General features: G+C 38.2%; 1 protein-coding gene across 1 annotated transcript in view; it reads right to left on the minus strand.

The window, feature by feature from the left end:
* Positions 1-12,189, minus strand: part of bend3 (BEN domain containing 3) — a 42,566-nt gene extending 30,377 nt beyond the window's left edge. The window contains exons 1-2 of the mRNA XM_041251517.1: positions 12,166-12,189; positions 11,455-11,568 (exon numbers count right to left, since the gene is read on the minus strand). Of these exons, the coding sequence (XP_041107451.1) occupies positions 11,455-11,568; positions 12,166-12,189 (138 nt within the window). The remainder of the gene's footprint in view (positions 1-11,454; positions 11,569-12,165) is intronic.
* Positions 12,190-18,496: the final 6,307 nt, after the last annotated feature.

An 18,496-nucleotide genomic window follows, 5' to 3' on the forward strand; every position in this document is an offset into this window, starting at 1 on the left:
TTGAGAATTTAGAGCTGTGCCAGGGGGTATGTTATGGACATAATTCTTCTTCTACTTCACTCGATGGTAGTGTTAAACACCATGTCTCCATCTAGTGGACACAGAACATATACAAGTTCTTGCCCTCAGGATTTCACGGTTCTGAAGCCTAAATGAAATGTAATATGCAACTCTGTCCCCCTAAACCTACATCCCTCCCTGACGAAGAGCATAGTTCCCTCCCTGAAGCCAGACGACCATACCTAGTCACATGGCAGCAGAATGCATTAGTGTAGCTTGTTGAGTCCTTGCATCATTCCTTCATAGCAAACCATTGTTAATGACACACAGCACATACATAACAACCCATTGTTACCTGACACAACCGCACACCAACCCGGAGGGTACAGAATGCTTGGGTTTTTTGTGCAAATCTGATGGAAAAAACAGGCACTTCTAATCTTTCTTGTTCGAGGGGCTGAACTGCGATTTTTGTTTGGCTTTAGTTCAGAAGGAAATATGCATCAGGTGTAAGGTTTCCTCATTCTCCCTGGAACAGCAGTCAGTAAAGGATGGATTTATTCAAGGCTTCTGGGGGTGGGTATGGACAATAGGAATTTCAGTAGACATTTTTAAGAGTTGAGCATGAAAGCAGTGCATGTACTGCCTCTAGCAAAAAACAAACACTTCACTTGTCTAAGCTGAATACTCAATGAATGCCCATGGAGCGCTGTGTTTATATCACTCATGAGCACGGCCTTCAAACAGCTCTTCAAGGGCTCAGCGATTACACAGCAATATACTCTGTATTATTTTTGGCCAGGTATTTTCTTTACTGCATTATTTGACAAAGCTTTTATTACTGGTTCAGTTCTAAAGAACCAAATCCCATTTTTTCTACAAATAAAGGCAATACTAATCCTGTAGCTGTCCTTTAGTTTGGATTTATTTGATGACTAATACTCAAGCTTTGGTGATTTTCCTTGAAGGCAAGCCAGTTGTGTTCTACAGTATTGCATGCTAATGCTTTGTTTCCATCTTTGAGAAATCTGCCCCGTTCATTTCAGTTGATAGCAGGCTTGAATTGGCTCTGCTGGTATGAGTCAAGGACTGAGAGAAATTACTCCAGCCCAGTTGCTCTACCGGAGGAAGTGACATATGGCCTGACTCATCGGGAATATAAGCTCATCATATTGAATTCTACACTGCCAATAAAAATAAAAAAGGGGTCAAACACCACAGATTTTACAAGCCAGCTCAAACTGATGAGAACAACTTTTTTTAATAGAAATTGTATACCTTGTACATTTCCAAACATGTGTTTTTGGATTTTCATTAAAGCATAAATAAGCTACAATAAATAAAACAACTGATGTTTAAAACTCAAAGTGCTACCCAGTGCAATTAGTCTACCATCCTCTAATATCTACACAGGGAAAAATAATTGACTTTGCTAATATTACCCTTGGCAATAATAAAACAGATTTGCATTTCATTACCAGTTCTGAGTCCCTCATCTAATTGTAAGCCCCAAATGTGTATGCAAATAAATGATGTGCACAGAGGCTCCAGTCAAAGAATCTCCAATCATTTATCATGCGCCTGTAAGTAGCAGTTACTCAGCACAACAAGAGTGATATTTCACCCCGGTGCAAACAGCACAGGAATTCCACACATGATAACAAAGCCCTCTTCCATACCACATATCAGAAAGGATAACGTGACTCACAGTGAGCTTTTTATATTGTTTGTTGTAATTTGCATGTCTTTTGACAACAGGACACCCCGCTCTTGAATACATGCATAGCAAGTACCTGGAAAGAAAAGTATACAGCAAGGTTTGAACAGTACCTTGGTGTTATTGAGTTGTGCCAGACCATTACATGCATTGGCGAGAAGGGAGTCTCCAGTTAAGAAAATTCCTTCAGTGGACCATCAGAATTGGTCCAGTCCTTTAGGTCCACTATCCCACGATGCGCCAGGAAAGCAGTGTGGAGCGCTAATAATTTTTTTTATTATTTTCTTCCAGGCAGAGTGCCTTTACTGGATAACTTTGATATTTAAAAAAAAAAACAACAAAAAAAAAAACATTCTAGGAATCATTTGGTTTAAAACAAACACACCTCTTCAATGAAAAAAATCTCTGATGAGTGTTGTACGTTTCAAATAAACCAGACAACTCATCAGAAATAAAAACAGCTGTTTTCCTTAAGCCCATTTCTTTCTGCTGCTAATAATTTTGATTTACATTTTTTATTTGTTGCAGAAGAAGCAAAGTTTTCTAGTTTAAGATGCACCTTGCCAAAAAATTCCTGCAGTTTCAAGGTATGGGCTATTTATAACAAGTAGGCTCTCTGCACATTGAGAAGAGTGAGCTTTTCCACACAATCACTGCCAATAACATGCCATGGTTATTAGCTTGGGATTTTCCATCCCCATCAGTAATTATTTACGGGACATGGAGGATGACAATTACAAAGATATTAAAGCAAGGAACACCTATGAAAAAGATCACAAATTCAATATTGCTTCTTTAAACCCCCTGCTGGCAACAGGGTGCCGAGAAGCTTTCATAAATGACACACACACACAAAATAAAATGGGACATTTTTAAGTGAAAAAAGGGTTCTGACACTCAAAGCCACGTGTCATGCAATACAACTTTGACACCAATATCCTGCAGCCTAATTTTTGTACAGTACTACAGGTACAGTAATATCCATGTTATATAATAAGAAAACAATGAAACCAGGTTCATAGTAGAGCAGTAGATTTTTTTAAGGTGTGGTATAAAATAAAATTGACCCCCAATCTTTTTCAGCAAAATGGGTTTAAAAATAATGTAGAATAGTTAACCAAACAATAGACTGAAAGAAAGAAGGGGGCTCTGGGTTCTCAAAATGGGACTTGCATTGCATTGGCCACGGCCCGAGCAGGCCATGCAAGTAATGTTCATCTTAATTCCGTCATTGAAATGGGCAGCTGATCAGCATTTGAAGCTCTGGGCTGATCAGAATACTAATCAGGAGCTCTTGGATTAACAAAAAAAAAAAAAAAAGAAGAAGAAGAAGATAGCTTGGTGGTGTCATATTGCAGCAAAAGATTCTAGGACATATAGGCATCCCTAGCATAGAGCAGCTATCTTCAGTGACGCCTCATTTCCCCAGCTGAAGGTAGCCATTAATATTCAGGAAAGATCAGATCCACCTCTGTGACCTCTGCTGCTTCAGGAGTGCTAATGACAGTCTTGTCTCTATGTCGAGCCCACTAGGGTTTTAAATACGACCAGCTTCCAATGCAGCCTCGCCTACTAAAGCTGTATTTTCATTAGTTACATGAATCAAACTCCCCTTAAAAAAAAAAAAAAAATAATAATAATAATCCCCATTAAAGACACCAACACCTGATTAAGGCTTACAGCATGACATATATAACACTACCAGCTTCATCAGCCAAAAGTAACTGAAAATCAGAGATAAAGCTGTAAAAAGTCTCTTAATGAATTTGAATGGTTCCCTTGAGAAATCAAAAACTGACAAGTTAAGAACAGTGAGGGGAATTACATTTAAACTCACAGAATACACACCTCATTAAAAACTGTTCTGAATACAGACCCTATTGGGAATTCTAAGGGTTTACAGATGAAAAGGGGTTTGGTGAGCCCTGTCGAGTGCCCTATCGAGTTATCAAGCAGTACATCACTGGTATCAAACTGCAATACTCAGTGCCATTTTAGCTCTTTGCTCTTGCAATTCTGATCCAGACATCCAGCTGTTGCTGCACTATGCCAGTAAAGACCTCAGAGGGTTTCAGTCTGTCTAAGACAATACATAGTTTAACCCTTTCTCTTCTTTTGTACCGCCTATAGAAATGGCTGGGACAGGTGCACTACTATAAATAGCAGCCAATTTCGGTTGCATAGCAACTTAGTACCACCAGATGCCATCTTTGTGGATTGTTTTATACACCTCCCAGTACTTAAGTGCCATTTTAATTCGCAGGTCTGCCAAACGCGTCCTTATAAGATGTTACTGTACCGGATGCTGTCAGAAGTCACAGATGAAGGAGAAAGATGGGGGTTTCAGAAAGTCCTCTGGGTATATCTTAAACCTTTTTGTTTTGTTTTTTCTCATTATGCCCCAAGCCTTAGAAATTTAAATGAGATCAGCAGAGCTGAAACGATTGGAAGCCACTGCTTGGGATGAGACGTAAAACGATTGGAAGACACATTCAGCATGCTTCGGATGAAATGTAAAATGGAGGTCCTATTGTAAGTGACTCTGCAGCAGTTGTTGATGAATTATAGTTTGCCCCCTAGTCACTTTAAGTCACTTTGGATAAAAGCATCTGCTAAATGAGTAATTAATAATGCTATCAACGAGAAAATATATGTTTATTGCCTGATTAACACTGTCATTTTTGTGAATCTAGTAATTGCCAAAGACTGACTTTCAGTGGTTTGAGCAATGGAAAGTGATGTAGAGGAATGAGAGTTCAGATCCCAGTGCAGGAACTTCTGGCATTCAGTAATCGCTTCAATTAAGTGAAATAACCCACTTTAAATACAACATTTCAATAGTTTGAGGCAACAAAAAAACATTTTGAGGAATAAAGACTATTTCAAAATGTTTTAAAGAAATCTAATTGATTATGTTTAATACTGTGAAGGACTCCTGAAAATGAAGCACACACTTGTTTTTAGATTTACTGCACAACTGAACTAAATGGTCATCACCTGTATTAATTCCCACTTCAAAACACCCTGGATCCATTTACTCATGGGCAATTCAGATAAAATACATTACTTAGCAGCTATCTCAATGTACCATGAACCCCATTTGCTAGCTGATTACCATATCGTGGACAACTATTAGCAGGCTCCAGTCAAGCAAGATGCATTTTACAAATGCTGCATGTCAAGTGGGAGGTGACAATTACAGAAGATATCAATATACATCACATCAAATGATAATGAGCCATACTCAGAAAGCTAGCAGTCACATTGAGAGTTCCTGTTTAAATGAGTATGGTAGAGGTAATGGGAATTGGGGAATTAATCAGCGCTCATTAGAAACCCAGGGACAGCTTGGCACTTTCATTCTTTGCATTTCTCAGTTAATGCATTTGTGATATAAATCTGTAGCATTTAATATCAATCCATTATTTTATTTTTTTCCCCAGAAGATTCAATAACAAAAACAGGAATTCGTATAGTAGGTTTATCATGGCTGTATGCGTCCTACACTAGCAGTACTGCCACACACTTGCTGTATTTTTTTAATGTTTTTTTTTGTGTGGCTGTTTCTCTTTTACGTCAATGCCTTGTTGGCGTCATGTTAAGTTCTAGCAAGTCCAGACATTCTTACTTACACAACTTTAAATACAAAAAAAAAACCCAAAAGATTTTCAAAATACCATGCATAAAAAATAAATAAATAAATAAATAAAAACATCAATAATATTCACCACAATACAAACAGATTTTCAACCACACTCCTGGCCTATCCCAGGTAATCGTTTGGGATAAATTCAGAGCCAATGAAACACCACTGTGTCTTAGTCCTAGTCCGGCAGAATCACTGTCCTTAAGCAGAGAGGCTGGCATCTAAAACTAGCCTCCTGTCAGCTGAAAAGTCTGACTGCAGTTTTGATGTTGTGAACACATGCCCACTATGAATCTGAGTTGCACTCCAGGTACACCAAAGCCTGAGATCAGACTGTGCAATAACCATACTAATTATATTGACACAAGAATAATATCTGTATACAAGTTGCAGTGCTACCTTATTGTTTAAGACTGCTGTCAAAACGACGGGGGAGGAAATTAAACAGAAAAATAAAATGTATCTATTATCTGTTTCGGACAGAGGATACTATGTTGTTATTGACGGAAGTCGCTAGGAGAGAAATCAAGATTAACTCAAACTTGTTTACAGTGATGGAAATAAGACTCCTACTGCAAAGCTGTTTCACCCATTCCAGGTTTTACTATGACCTTGATTAGCCACAGTGCAAGTAACAAGCTTAGTGTGTCTTAATAAACTCAAAGCAAACCCAGGATTGGATCAAACAGTTAGAAGTCTTATTTCCATCAATGTTTTATATTTTCCTGTTGGCATTTATGATACTATGATAAGGAAATGTACATTTAAAATTTAAATTACAAGCCGACTCTCTTAACAGATTTAAAAATGTAGTTGATACCGATAGGATCCTATTGGGACTTGATCTATAATATCATAATTTAATGTATATAGATTTCACTCTGATATAGCAGTTTTAGCTATTTTTAATTTACATTTTATATAACACAGCTTCGAAAATTAAACTGCTAATTTAATAAGTGCACAAAACAATAGGATTAAATCAGAGTCTGAATCCTGCAACACCAATATATACTGGGTTAAGAACCTTAACATGATTATTTGTCCACAGCAGCCCACAGATGACAAAGACATAAAGAGATTACAAAATAATCAAGCCAGCAAGGGAACGTACCAAGACTGCACACTTGGAATATAGACAAAGACAGAACAATCAAACCACATCGTTTAACCACGATTCCCCATCTGAAGTGTTAAGTATATCTGGTTGTATTTTAGAACTCAGACTGGCACAGTTTTCCTTTTTCCTCCTTGATTTCGGAGCATAATTCAAATGGAGATTTTTTTTCTTTCCAGGGTCAGAAAACATTTGGGGTACACAAAAACTCACAAACCTGCCAATGATAACAATAAAAAAATAAAAAAAAACACATATTTGTTAATTAAAATTGCTGACTGTTATACAAGCTAATCCATAAACAATTAATTTTTATGTTTATATATATATATATATATATATATATTATATATATTTTAATATATATATATATATATATATATATATATATATATATATATTATAATATATATAATTTGTACCTTTTTTTTAGAATCCGGCCAGTCCTTGAAACACATGTCAAAAATCACAACTTACTACAGATAACCTGTAAATAAACTGTAGCCTAATGTATCCCAGGTTTTTTTCTGTCACTTTAAATCTCTGCATTATAAAACAGCATTCTGTCAAAAAAATAAGCTATAAGAAACATGGTGCCCTTATACTATATTCCAAAAAAAACTGTTAGGATGTCTGGAGTCATTAGTGGGTTCCAGCAGGGAATCAGCAGTCAGAGGGGAGAGGTAGTACAGCAGTTCCAAAGTGAGCAATGTTGTCACAGAAAAATGTGTGCATGAAGCGACTGTCCAGGGACTGGAAGAACTCAGTCACTTCCTGTTTGGCCGGCAATGAGAAGACTGCATGGGTGTGTCCCAGGAAAGAAAACAAAGATCAACTGATCACTTCTAATAGCTTCTAACAAGAGTGACACATCATGCCTCGATTCCCCTGCAACTGCAGCCTAAGTAATAAAGAAGTCATTGACACGATCCGGACTGTGCCAAATATAATATTGAATTGTTGTAACTACTTGGCTCCACTTTTAGGCTATGCAAATGAGAAACTGGCATCTGTAGCAGTGGTCTCCTTGCATCCAGTTTTAAAGGCATAGGGAGGAAAGTCAGAAAGTAACTGGATACCACTCAACTTGCCAGATACACACATTTGTGGGGGACTGGAAGAACATTTCCATTGGATAATCTGTCTACACACTGTGACTCGGTATGATCTGTCTACAGATTGAGAAACTGGATGATCTGTCTACAGACTGTGACTCGGTATGATCTGTCTACAGATTGAGAAACTGGATGATCTGTCTACAGACTGTGGCTCGGTATGATCTGTCTACAGATTGAGAAACTGGATGATCTGTCTACAGACTGTGACTCGGTATGATCTGTCTACAGATTGAGAAACTGGATGATCTGTCTACACACTGTGACTCGGTATGATCTGTCTACAGATTGAGAAACTGGATGATCTGTCTACAGACTGTGACTCGGTATGATCTATCTACAGATTGAGAAACTGGATGATCTGTCTACAGACTATGATTGATGCTGCACTTCTTCCTCAACTCTCCCATATGAAAACTACAAAAAAAGACTTCCGATCATCTACAAGGCTGTGGCATCAATTCTAAAGCTTCCTTGTATCAAACTGCGATGCTCTGTCCAGGGAGATCTAAGCCATCAACTATCTATCTCTTACAAGAGCTTAGGAGGACACTCAAAAGCACTGGTATATTTCTTATCTGTTCCCTGTCGACTCTATATGTAGGGATGTTTTGTTTATTTTTTGTTTTTTTAACCAAACAAACACAAAAAGTGCACTTTTTTTTAGACACAGACATTTTTGTTTCAACAGACAGGTTTACCAAAATCATCTGCACTGACAAACCTGGATTTTGCAATTTTGTGCAAAACTGATTTTAAAAAGATATAATTTGTTTATTTGATTAGTTACTGCAGTAAGCTGTTCAGTGTTGCTGTGCTTCATTAACTTCACTGGTTTAATGGTGTGTGGAGGTTTAATAAAAGCAGGTGTCTTAGCTTAATAAAACTACCTGATTTCCTTTGTAAAAAACTCATCACCCGCCATCAAGACAGAAGTCAGTAACATGGCACGATCTGATCACAAGCATGGCATGTTCAGATTTCAGTAATAGTGTTTGCCTGAATAGCAGCACTCTGTGTCACAGGTCATGTTACACAATCATTCCTTGACAAGACCCATGCGTAGAATGTCTTGTTTTAGTGTGTTTTGTGCCACTTGCGTTGCATGTTTTTTTAGTCGAAGACAATCTACACATAATTGTTCCTTGGACACTGCCAGGTTAACCTGTACTAATCGATTCGTGCCATACGTAAAGAGGAGTAATCCTGCAATGTCACAGTACAGGCACTCATAATATTGAACATTACAATGAGTGGTACCATTCTCCTGACTATCAGTTGTGACTAAAACTAGTCGTATTAAAAAAAAAAAAAAAAAAAAAACTAATATAACCCTCAAGTTATTTTGCTTACTCTTCGTTAGTAGAGGTCACTAATAAAAGCACTAGCTGAAACATTTGTCATCACATCTTTCCCATCATTTGATGCCCCATTCTGACAAGTTTCAGTGATCTGTGGTGAAAGTTTATTTTTTCACTATAGAATTACAGCGTGGCACCTAGACTGCAGCGGATGAAAATACAGACATCATTTTATTTATTAAAACAGTAGAACTTTTTTACAGTGTGTGTGAGTCTGCTGAATGTGTTTATGTATATATTTTTTTTAAAGTGGGTGAAATGACATGTTGAGTCCTAATTAAATATTTAAGCAACGGCCGTATTTATAGATCAATTGAATAGCCCCCAATGTCTGCTACTACAGCCCCCAAAAAAGTATTATTTAGCTTCAGTAGTTGAATCAACTCTCCAATCATTTATCTTTGACAGCTGTAATATGGATACTCAGGAGGACCAATCCTCATGTCAAAATTTCAAAATAATTGGGAACCCACTTGTCAAACTGAACTAACCAGATCAACTCTACCAAGACATGAGGCTTGCTTCACGGCTGCATGTGGGTATTTATTTCAGCTAGTCACGAGGGAACCCCTTTAACCTAGCCCAGGGCACAGTGTGCATTTACTGCTTTTCAGCATTTTTAAAATCGCTGTCTCTCCAGCGTTACATGAATTGTTAAGCAGGGCTCAAGACAGGGGCTGAGATCCAGAATGACAAGTCAGTGTCTGCGTGGATAATGAAAATAACGAAGCCTGCTCATTTGGAGCGCCTCTGGATCAGATTAGCTCAGCCTCATTAAATCAAACAGCACGCTGATGTCCGGCTGCAAAGAATTGGACATCTTTTTTTTTTTTTTTTTCGTCTCTGGATAGTTTCCTTAATGATTTGGGGGAATTTGGGGCAGCTCAGAACTGTTATCCCTCTGTGTCACGTCAGTGACTTCGCTGTTATTCCAAATTGTTACTGCACCAGCCAGCACACATACCATGCTTCATGATGCAGTTTAATCCTGACCTTGTGCCGATTGGATACCAATAATAAACCAAGTACATAAATCTCAGTTTAAAACTGAACAGGATTGTGAGCACCGTATCTTTAAAATCTGTCTAGCCCACTTTAGACATTTTTTCCTGAACAGAATGGATATGTAGCAATAACTTTATAAAGTAAAAAAGCAGTTAAACTTAAAATGATATTGCTTTTGACATTTGTGAAGAGCTAAATTGGACTGAGAAACTGTAATTTGGGCATGGGAGGAGTTTTCCACATGGTGCATTTCAAACCACCCCCTGGCCCTGAAGTGATGGATAGAGACTGTCTCTGGGCAGCATCCATTGCTATCTGGAAAGAAATGAAGTATTACAGGCAGAACTGCCTCAGTCGTGACACTCGGATGCAGTAGATGGGTTTGCTCATTCGTCAGTGCATGACCCTTTGGATGAGCTTGACCATATTGTACACTTTTTTATGCATTACTTTAGAGTGGTTTTATATACTCTCTCCCTTCCAATAGTGCATAACTTTTTTTCTTTTCTTACTGTTTGCATAGAATCTCGGGTCTGGTCTCCAACGTTAACCTTCTGAATTCTTCACCGTCTGTCTGTCGTTACATAATCTGGTCATATTGATGTTGATAACAAAAATTAGGGAACAAAATAAGAAAATACAAGGGAAGACAGCTTTGCATAACTGTAATACAATCTTTCATCTGTAGCCTTTAAATAAATAAATAAATAAATAAATTCAGCAAATGTTTGCCTTATGTTTGCACTCCGTGTTACACTGCATTTAGGAACCTGGCAGATGGTTTAGTTTGCTTCCGGTAAATGATTGAACACACTGCACAGAGCTGCACGATTTCTTAAAATCGTCTCCAATAAAAAAGCTGCATCAAAGATCGGAAACATTCCTGTTGAAGATTGCTCTGTCCAGTCATGTGTCTGTTGTTATTTTTACATGTATTTATGTTTTTATTTTGTTAGATAATTCACTGATGTGGAAAATAGAATGTCTTTCAAAGGTGGACAGAAAAAAACGAAATACTGTATTACACAATTAGCATGTACTCTTTTTTCAGGTAAGCATTTCAATAGTTACGAAATTCTTTAGTTTAATAACAAAAATTATCAATTTTGAATGTGACAAATCTTTTTTCTGCTTTAATGATTGTATTTAAATTCGTAAAAATATCTCGAAATACTTATTTTTAGACCGTGAAATGCCATGAAATAAGCCTTTTAAAAAAAAAAAACTTGAAATAAAATACAGCCTGTACTTAGTATTTATTTAAAACAATGTGTATATTTTCATAACATTAAACACTCAGTCATAACACACACTGTACAGAAGTTTTAAAATTTAGACAAAATGTGACTATATGTTAATAACACAACATTGACAAAGACTGATTGAAATGCTTGTCTAAGTTTATAGCTTAGTTTTTTTTTCTTTTCTTTTTTTCTAAAGTAGATATTTTAAAACACACCAAGTTAACGTTACCTGGGGTGAATTCCGCTCACCATGTCCTGTTGCAGACAGGCCTCTGCTGCGGTGTTGGGGCCTGCCGCTTTGACATCAGCAGCACCACCAAGCCCCTCATCTGGAGATTGTTCCTGCTGTCTTAGACAAACCCCCTGTGGACAGAAACACATCACTGGCACGGTTTGTGGACTGGGCCTATTAAAACACACAGCTCACTGCTGTGCAACACAATGAGCCCACATTTTAAAAGATCATGTTTCAATGGCACTGAAGCTGTCCAGTGTGAACCTGAAGGCAACTTTTGAAGCAACAAATGTAGGTGACATTTTCATTTTTCCTGTGAACCCTTACAGCGGTAGCCTACCTAAATACCTACGGTACAACTAATTCACCTTGGTATGGTATATTCAGCTGTGAGGTCAATTTGAGTAAAATAACGTGGCATCCTATGCATCACTGTTTGCAGCAGGTTTTACCCTGTCTTTGGTTTGGGAGAAAAAAGGTCACACACTAGGACTTGGATATCACCAACAGGCTTTGGAAACACTAAAATTGTGGGTTAAGCCCTGAGACATCGCTCTTCATGCTTCATGGTGATACAAGACTTGTAAAACTAATGATAATATAATCTCCAGAATGACTAATGCAGTGCACTATAAAACTACACCCACTGTATGTGGTGGCCGACACACAAAAAAAGCCTTTACTGGAAACCTTCGAACTTTCCACACTAAACAGTTTCTGCTTACGGTGTGTTTCTTGTCGAAAGTCATTACTCGTCTAATGGCGAGGGCAGGGCTACAAGGATTACTATAAAGACATATACGCAGTACTTATTAAAACCGTGCCAGGGATAATCAATGATGTCTGAAAGGGCTGTTCTGAAATATATTATTCTCATGACTTCGTTTGAATCTTGTCAACTTTACTGTATATTGGTAAGAAACAAGGTTTGTTGGGTAGCTTGCCATGTGCATTACAGCTGTTCATTCCGGTTAGAATAACAAATCTGTGCAGATTGCTGATGATATCACGTTGACTAATACAGCTAATTAAAAAGGAGGGGTCACTGCCTCAGCATTGGATAGCTGCCAGCAGATGCATTTAGTTTTCCCTTCACTAACTCTTTCAGAAATGGTCTTCTAGGCAACAATACTGTAGGCAATCATAGCGATGGGGAGTTTGAATGTAGTGTACACAACACAAAGAATGCCAAGTCTAGTAGACAAAAGCTCTTCATCAGAGCATTACCATCCAGCAAATGAAGGTACATTCTCTTGAGTTTTGATGGACAGTGCACACACTTTTCAAATTATTAATACGTTATAAAAAGTACCTCAATGGTATTCTTGCCATGAACCTTTTCAATGAAAATCACAATGGACTATGAAGGTTGGTAATGGTTAGAAAATGAATACACCTGGATTTTTAATTTGTATATTGTTAGAGCCTTATACTTTAGCACTTAGGGTTTAATGACATAGCTCTGAAAAGCACAGCCTCTTAACTCATATTGCTAAATAATCTCATGTAAATGGAATGCAGAAAAACGAACCTCTCTCTCTCTCTCTCTCTCTCTCTCATAAGAAATTGATTTTTTTTTTCTGTTACACACCAGCAGTATTGCATATAATTGATTTAAGCAAACCAAAATGAGGGTTTTACATTAGTGGTCATTGTAATTTTTAAAAAGAAAAAAAAACACCATTATTAATGTTTTTAGTCAAGAATAATATATACTGTGATGCTGTCTAAGGTGAGGTAAAAGCTCAATATTTGCGTTATTTGATGATATTTTGTGTTCCCTTGGAGATGATGAGGCATGGTAACGGCTTACAGGCTCTAACTACTTGTTCAAGTAGAGTAACGGCAAGAAAATTCAGAGGTGCTGCAGCTGCTGGAAATGTATTCCGTGTTTCATACATTGTACATCTTGTATGCGGACCTGAACTTCCCAGTCTACATCATAGTCATTTTGTCATTCTAAAATATACTGTACAGTAAATCCAAGCAGATTTTACATTTCCCTGTAAAGAAAATGCTTAATTTTTTCAGCACATTGGCACTGGTACTTTAGGTCAGATTACTCAACACATTTAGGCTCAATCCAATAAAAAGAAAATATAAATTTTTTGTCAAATAAAATATTGATCCCATAATTCCGTATTTTCAATTAACAAATTAGAGCTCATTTACTCAGTCTAATATTAATTAATGCAAATGCTCTGTTGATAATACTGTAATTGGTCACAGTAAATGCAATGTGTGCATAAGCTATAATTAATATAAAGCTCATTGTCATTAATCAATTAGAATAAGAAAATTACTTCACATCAGCAATGCAGGCACTAGACTTGAAATCAGTCAGGACAAATTGCAGCCAAGTTGTTTGAATAAAAACATCCAAAAGTATTTGTTAACCTACAGTAAAGAGCTACAGTATCCCCACATCACTCGAGTCGGGGCTTGCTGTAGTTGTGCTTGCAATGCTGCGAGGTTCTGTTGCTTACTTGGTAACATCTTGTAACCTCATGGTTTTCAATTAGTTTTAAAGTATGTGGCACTTTGCTTGGGGGCGTTTTGACTAGTATCAGTCTGCTGGTCGTGTCTGATAAGGTACTCCTTAGACACATCAACTGTACCATTTTCAGTTTTTACCATGCAGCAGTCTCAGTATCTGCATGATTGATGCTGCCTGCTTTAACGTACCTGAGGCACCTCTCGGAATTCCATTCAACTGCAAAGTCAATTCATCACAATGGGCCACGTACCTCAGCCACTCAATGGTATTCTCCTCATCGACCTGTTCCCTCTTTTCACTGAAAATGACAATGGACTAAACGAAGGCTGCCAAAGGTTAGAAAATGAATACAGCTGGACATCTTTTTTTAAGTTGTATATAAATACAGCAGTACATTCTATACATATAATAGAGTTGGACTGTAAATGTCTGTGTATGGATTACATTGGCCCTCGGCCCATTTACTTCTACCCATGCTGATATTACCACATGCACAATCGTTCACGGTCCTATAACCCTATATTAGCACAGGTTGACTTGAAGCCTGGGATGAGCTACAGCATAATAAACCACATGAAATAGTCACCTGAGAAGGAGGCAAAGTGTTATAGAGGCCAGACCCTGAGATCATTACAGTAGGCCTACTTACACTCCTTACCCCTCGGGAAGCTCGGACTACATTAACAGCGCATCTCTTACCTTCTGCTTGGGCAGAGATTGTATCTAACTCTAACATTAAAAACTTCCAAAGCACATGGAAAAAAAACAGTAATAGGAGCATGGCTGTTTTTGTGAAGTCACAACTGGTCAAATACTCATGGGAGCAGCCTGCAGCAACTCCACACATACTGTACTGAACAAAGTCATTCACAAGCACAGGGTTGAGACAAAAGCCATTTTGTTTTTTTCTCCTCTTAATAGGTTACAGAAACCTTATCGCTGCCACTATTTATTTATTTAACTTTTTTTTCATTTAGTTGTCAACAATGTTTTTTTTTTTACCGCTTTTTTTTCTCCAATTTGGAATGCCCAATTGTTATTTGTATCCCGGTTCACCGCTGCAGCCCCCTGGAGACTAGGGAAACAGAGGCTGGAACACACATGCTCCAAAACGTGCTCCCGCCAATCCATCATTTTGTGCACTGTAGATCCATAGCGAGGCCGCCAGACCTACAGTGCCAGAGGACAACACAGATTTGATGGCTTTACTGCAGAACCAAAGGTGCCCTATCGGCCACAGGATTCCCCTGCCGACCTAAGCCCTCCCTACCCAGGCAGCGCTCGACCAATTGTGCTCCACCCCCTAGGAACCTCCAGTCACGGTCAGCAGTGATATAGTCTGGATTGGAACCTGTGATCTCCAGGCTATAGGGGCTGCCACCATTTTACCTGAATAACTTCTATTTTTATTAAAGAGTAAACAAATTAATTGTCTTAGTTCCTATTGCAATAACTAAAATCTTTTTTTCTTTCAACCTCAGGAGCTGCTCTTCAGTTCCAGCTGTCTACCACAGGCCAGTGTAAACTTGTAAGTGACACATTTTAGGACTCTGAAACAACAACTTCTCCTCAATGTTGGTCAGCGGAGTCCTCCTCTTCTGGACAGACATTTCAGAGAAGATATATTTAACCCTTTGTCATTCACTAGTTGCAGAAAAGAAAAATGAAACAGCAATTTATATGAAAATAAAATGAAACTTAAAAAATTCAGAAACATTAAAACGGGAACAAAATAATGTATTTTGTACTACAACAGAAAACACTCAAGCGTAGGTTAAGATGTTTTACATTTTGAAATCAAGGACACAGCATGATCTTACCAATACATATTTTTGTAATATAGTTACAATATACATGTAAATTTAAAGGGTTTGATAAGTTATCTGGCAACCAAGAAAAATACAGAAACACCTGTAACAACCATCAGCTGGTTCAAGATTCTGCATCAGTTTCAATTCCTCCAATGTAAACTGCAAGTGCAAATATCAAGCCAATGCAACCCTAAGGAGCAGTTAATTTGCACAGTTTTAATCCAGACCTCTTGGGAAAAGTCTGAGCTATGAATCATGGCCATCATTAAACTACATAGACAGGGGAGTCTCACCACCTACTTGAGAGCTGGCCCCGGCTGTCCGTTAGCACGCTTCAAATTACACCTCCCACTGACACAGTTCACATAACAAGTATCTTCGGAAAAACAACTAACCAACTGAAGTTCTACACACTCTCATCTCAAAGGCATTTACTTTACTTAGCAAGTTTCTTGCTGTTCAAAAAATGCACAGAGGCAATTCGATTTGCAACAGTACAATATTGCCCTACCACAGTATCATACAGTAATAGGAATGTACAATAGGAACAGAACACACACCCTTTCTTTACTGTACACTTTCATGAAAGTTCACTTGCTGTTGTAACATGTTTTAACTCTGAAAAGATCTTTCAGTTTGGTATTGATACAGTACTATATGTTAAACATGATCAATATCTTCTGATCCTTTAAGCTTAGCTCTATTCAATTGATTGTCATTAAAAAATTTAAATACGAACTTCCGTGAGTTTGTTTTTCCGCCCCAGACAGAAATAAACTGCTGTAAAATGACCAGCTCTGTTGGCTGTTTGCTTTTCATATCCTTGGCATGTTTATTATTTTTTTAAACAGCATTCACAATATCCTAATTGGCAGTTCTTGTATAGGAACCCCATCATACAGTTTTTAAACAACATAACAACTTTTAGACCCCTTGAGCAGCTGTTACAAGCAGCTTTGACAGCACACCAATAGGACATTAAGTAGTTTATACCATATACTTTACACAGTGCTTTAGATGCCACAATAGGTTTTTGTTTTTTTGCTTGGAGTATGCTCTGCAGACACAGGTTTACCTACAGTAACACTACAGGATTTGCCAGCTATTGTACTTTTTAGAGAACAGTTAGCCTGGTTTTACACGAGAGGAGAGCACTAAGAAAAACTAAATCTGTAAAAAAAGTTTAATCCCTTTGCAAAATGGATCCTCAAACATTAGTCAACAACTGTAGCAACTTGTCAATGGCTACCAGTGTGGCATGCAGGCATGAACAGAAAGATTAGTAATGTTTATGCAAGACTCAGTACTTTGCCATAAACAACAAGGTTATCAATCATACACATGATGCGGTTCAGTGTGAGAAATATTGCTGACCTACAGACTATGTACCTCTTTAAAAAGTGGTGTGGGTGTTTGCGGACCTACAACACGGTTACAACCTCCGATACCTTTCTACATGGATAAAACAAAGATTCCTTTGCTTAATGTCTGTCGAGCCCAGTTTGTAGCCGTCTTTCGTTCCTAGGAACACAAGGTTTGAACTGTATGAAATCTTAATTCCCACGTTGGCTTGTGTAAACGTCGTAGCAGAAAGCCCCCTTGCAAAGCATAGGTTTTCTTCCCTCAACATGATAATTCTCTGGGCCTTCTGCTTTACTTCTTCTCCCCAGTAGCAAACACTGATGAGAATCACATGGGTAGCAAACCTGATTAAACGAGTGTCTTAATTATTAGCGACCCAAAGAAACCATTGTTTCAAGCATATACTTTTGGTGGTTAGTTTATGCACAAAACAAAACCAGGGTACAAATTGACATTGGTGTAACAGCAAAATAAATTACTTAAACATTGACCTGGGTTTTTGCTGACCTACAGACTATGTACCTCTTTGTTCCTGGACAAGATTAATTCTGTACAGCTAACCCAGCTGTGTAGTTTCTCCCACAATAGCACTTGAGGAAATCACTGTGTTCAAACGTGATTATTTATTATTAAGCAGAAAGCCATTGCAGCATATACTCGGGTACCAAAACAAACTCAAGGTACTATTACATGCCAGCAAATTATTAAACTTCTTTGTTTGTATAAAAGCAGGCTGACCTGCTCACAGAAGAAAGCTGGGTACCAAAGCAGGCAACACAAAATACTGCCAAAATGACCTGGTGTTTATTGTATTGTGGAGTATATAGGTAACTTATGACATAATTCTTGACCACCTTCAAAAACAGTCTGTTTTCTATGCTGGATGCATTGGCGTTGCAAACCCAGTCACTTGTGGTGTCCCCCAAGGATCTGTTCTTGGGTCCCTTCTCTTCAATATCTACATGCTTCCCTTGGGCCAGCCCATCCGCCAACACAGCCTCATGTTTCACTCCTATGCTGATGACACCCAGCTCTACTTTAAACTCGACCCTGGAAGCCCCTCTGCCATGGTCCGGCTCTCGGCTTGCATTCAAGACATCAAGGCCTGGATGTCTGCCAGTTTTCTTCAGTTGAACAGTAGCAAATCTGAACTCCTTCTAGTAGGATCTAAAACTCAACTTAAGAATCTAAATATAGCTGCCCTGAACCTTGGAAACTGTCTGCTGCTGCCTTCCCCCACAGTACGAAGCCTTGGTTTACTTCTTGACAGCAACCTCTCCTTTGATGCTGACATCTCCTCCGTGGCCAAAGCTTCCTTCTACCATCCTTACCATTCCCTCCCAGATGCAGAGATACTTTTTCATGCATTTGTCTCCTCTGGACTTG

The sequence above is a fragment of the Polyodon spathula genome, chromosome 5 (genome assembly GCF_017654505.1).
Source record: "Polyodon spathula isolate WHYD16114869_AA chromosome 5, ASM1765450v1, whole genome shotgun sequence".
Taxonomy (NCBI): domain Eukaryota; kingdom Metazoa; phylum Chordata; class Actinopteri; order Acipenseriformes; family Polyodontidae; genus Polyodon; species Polyodon spathula.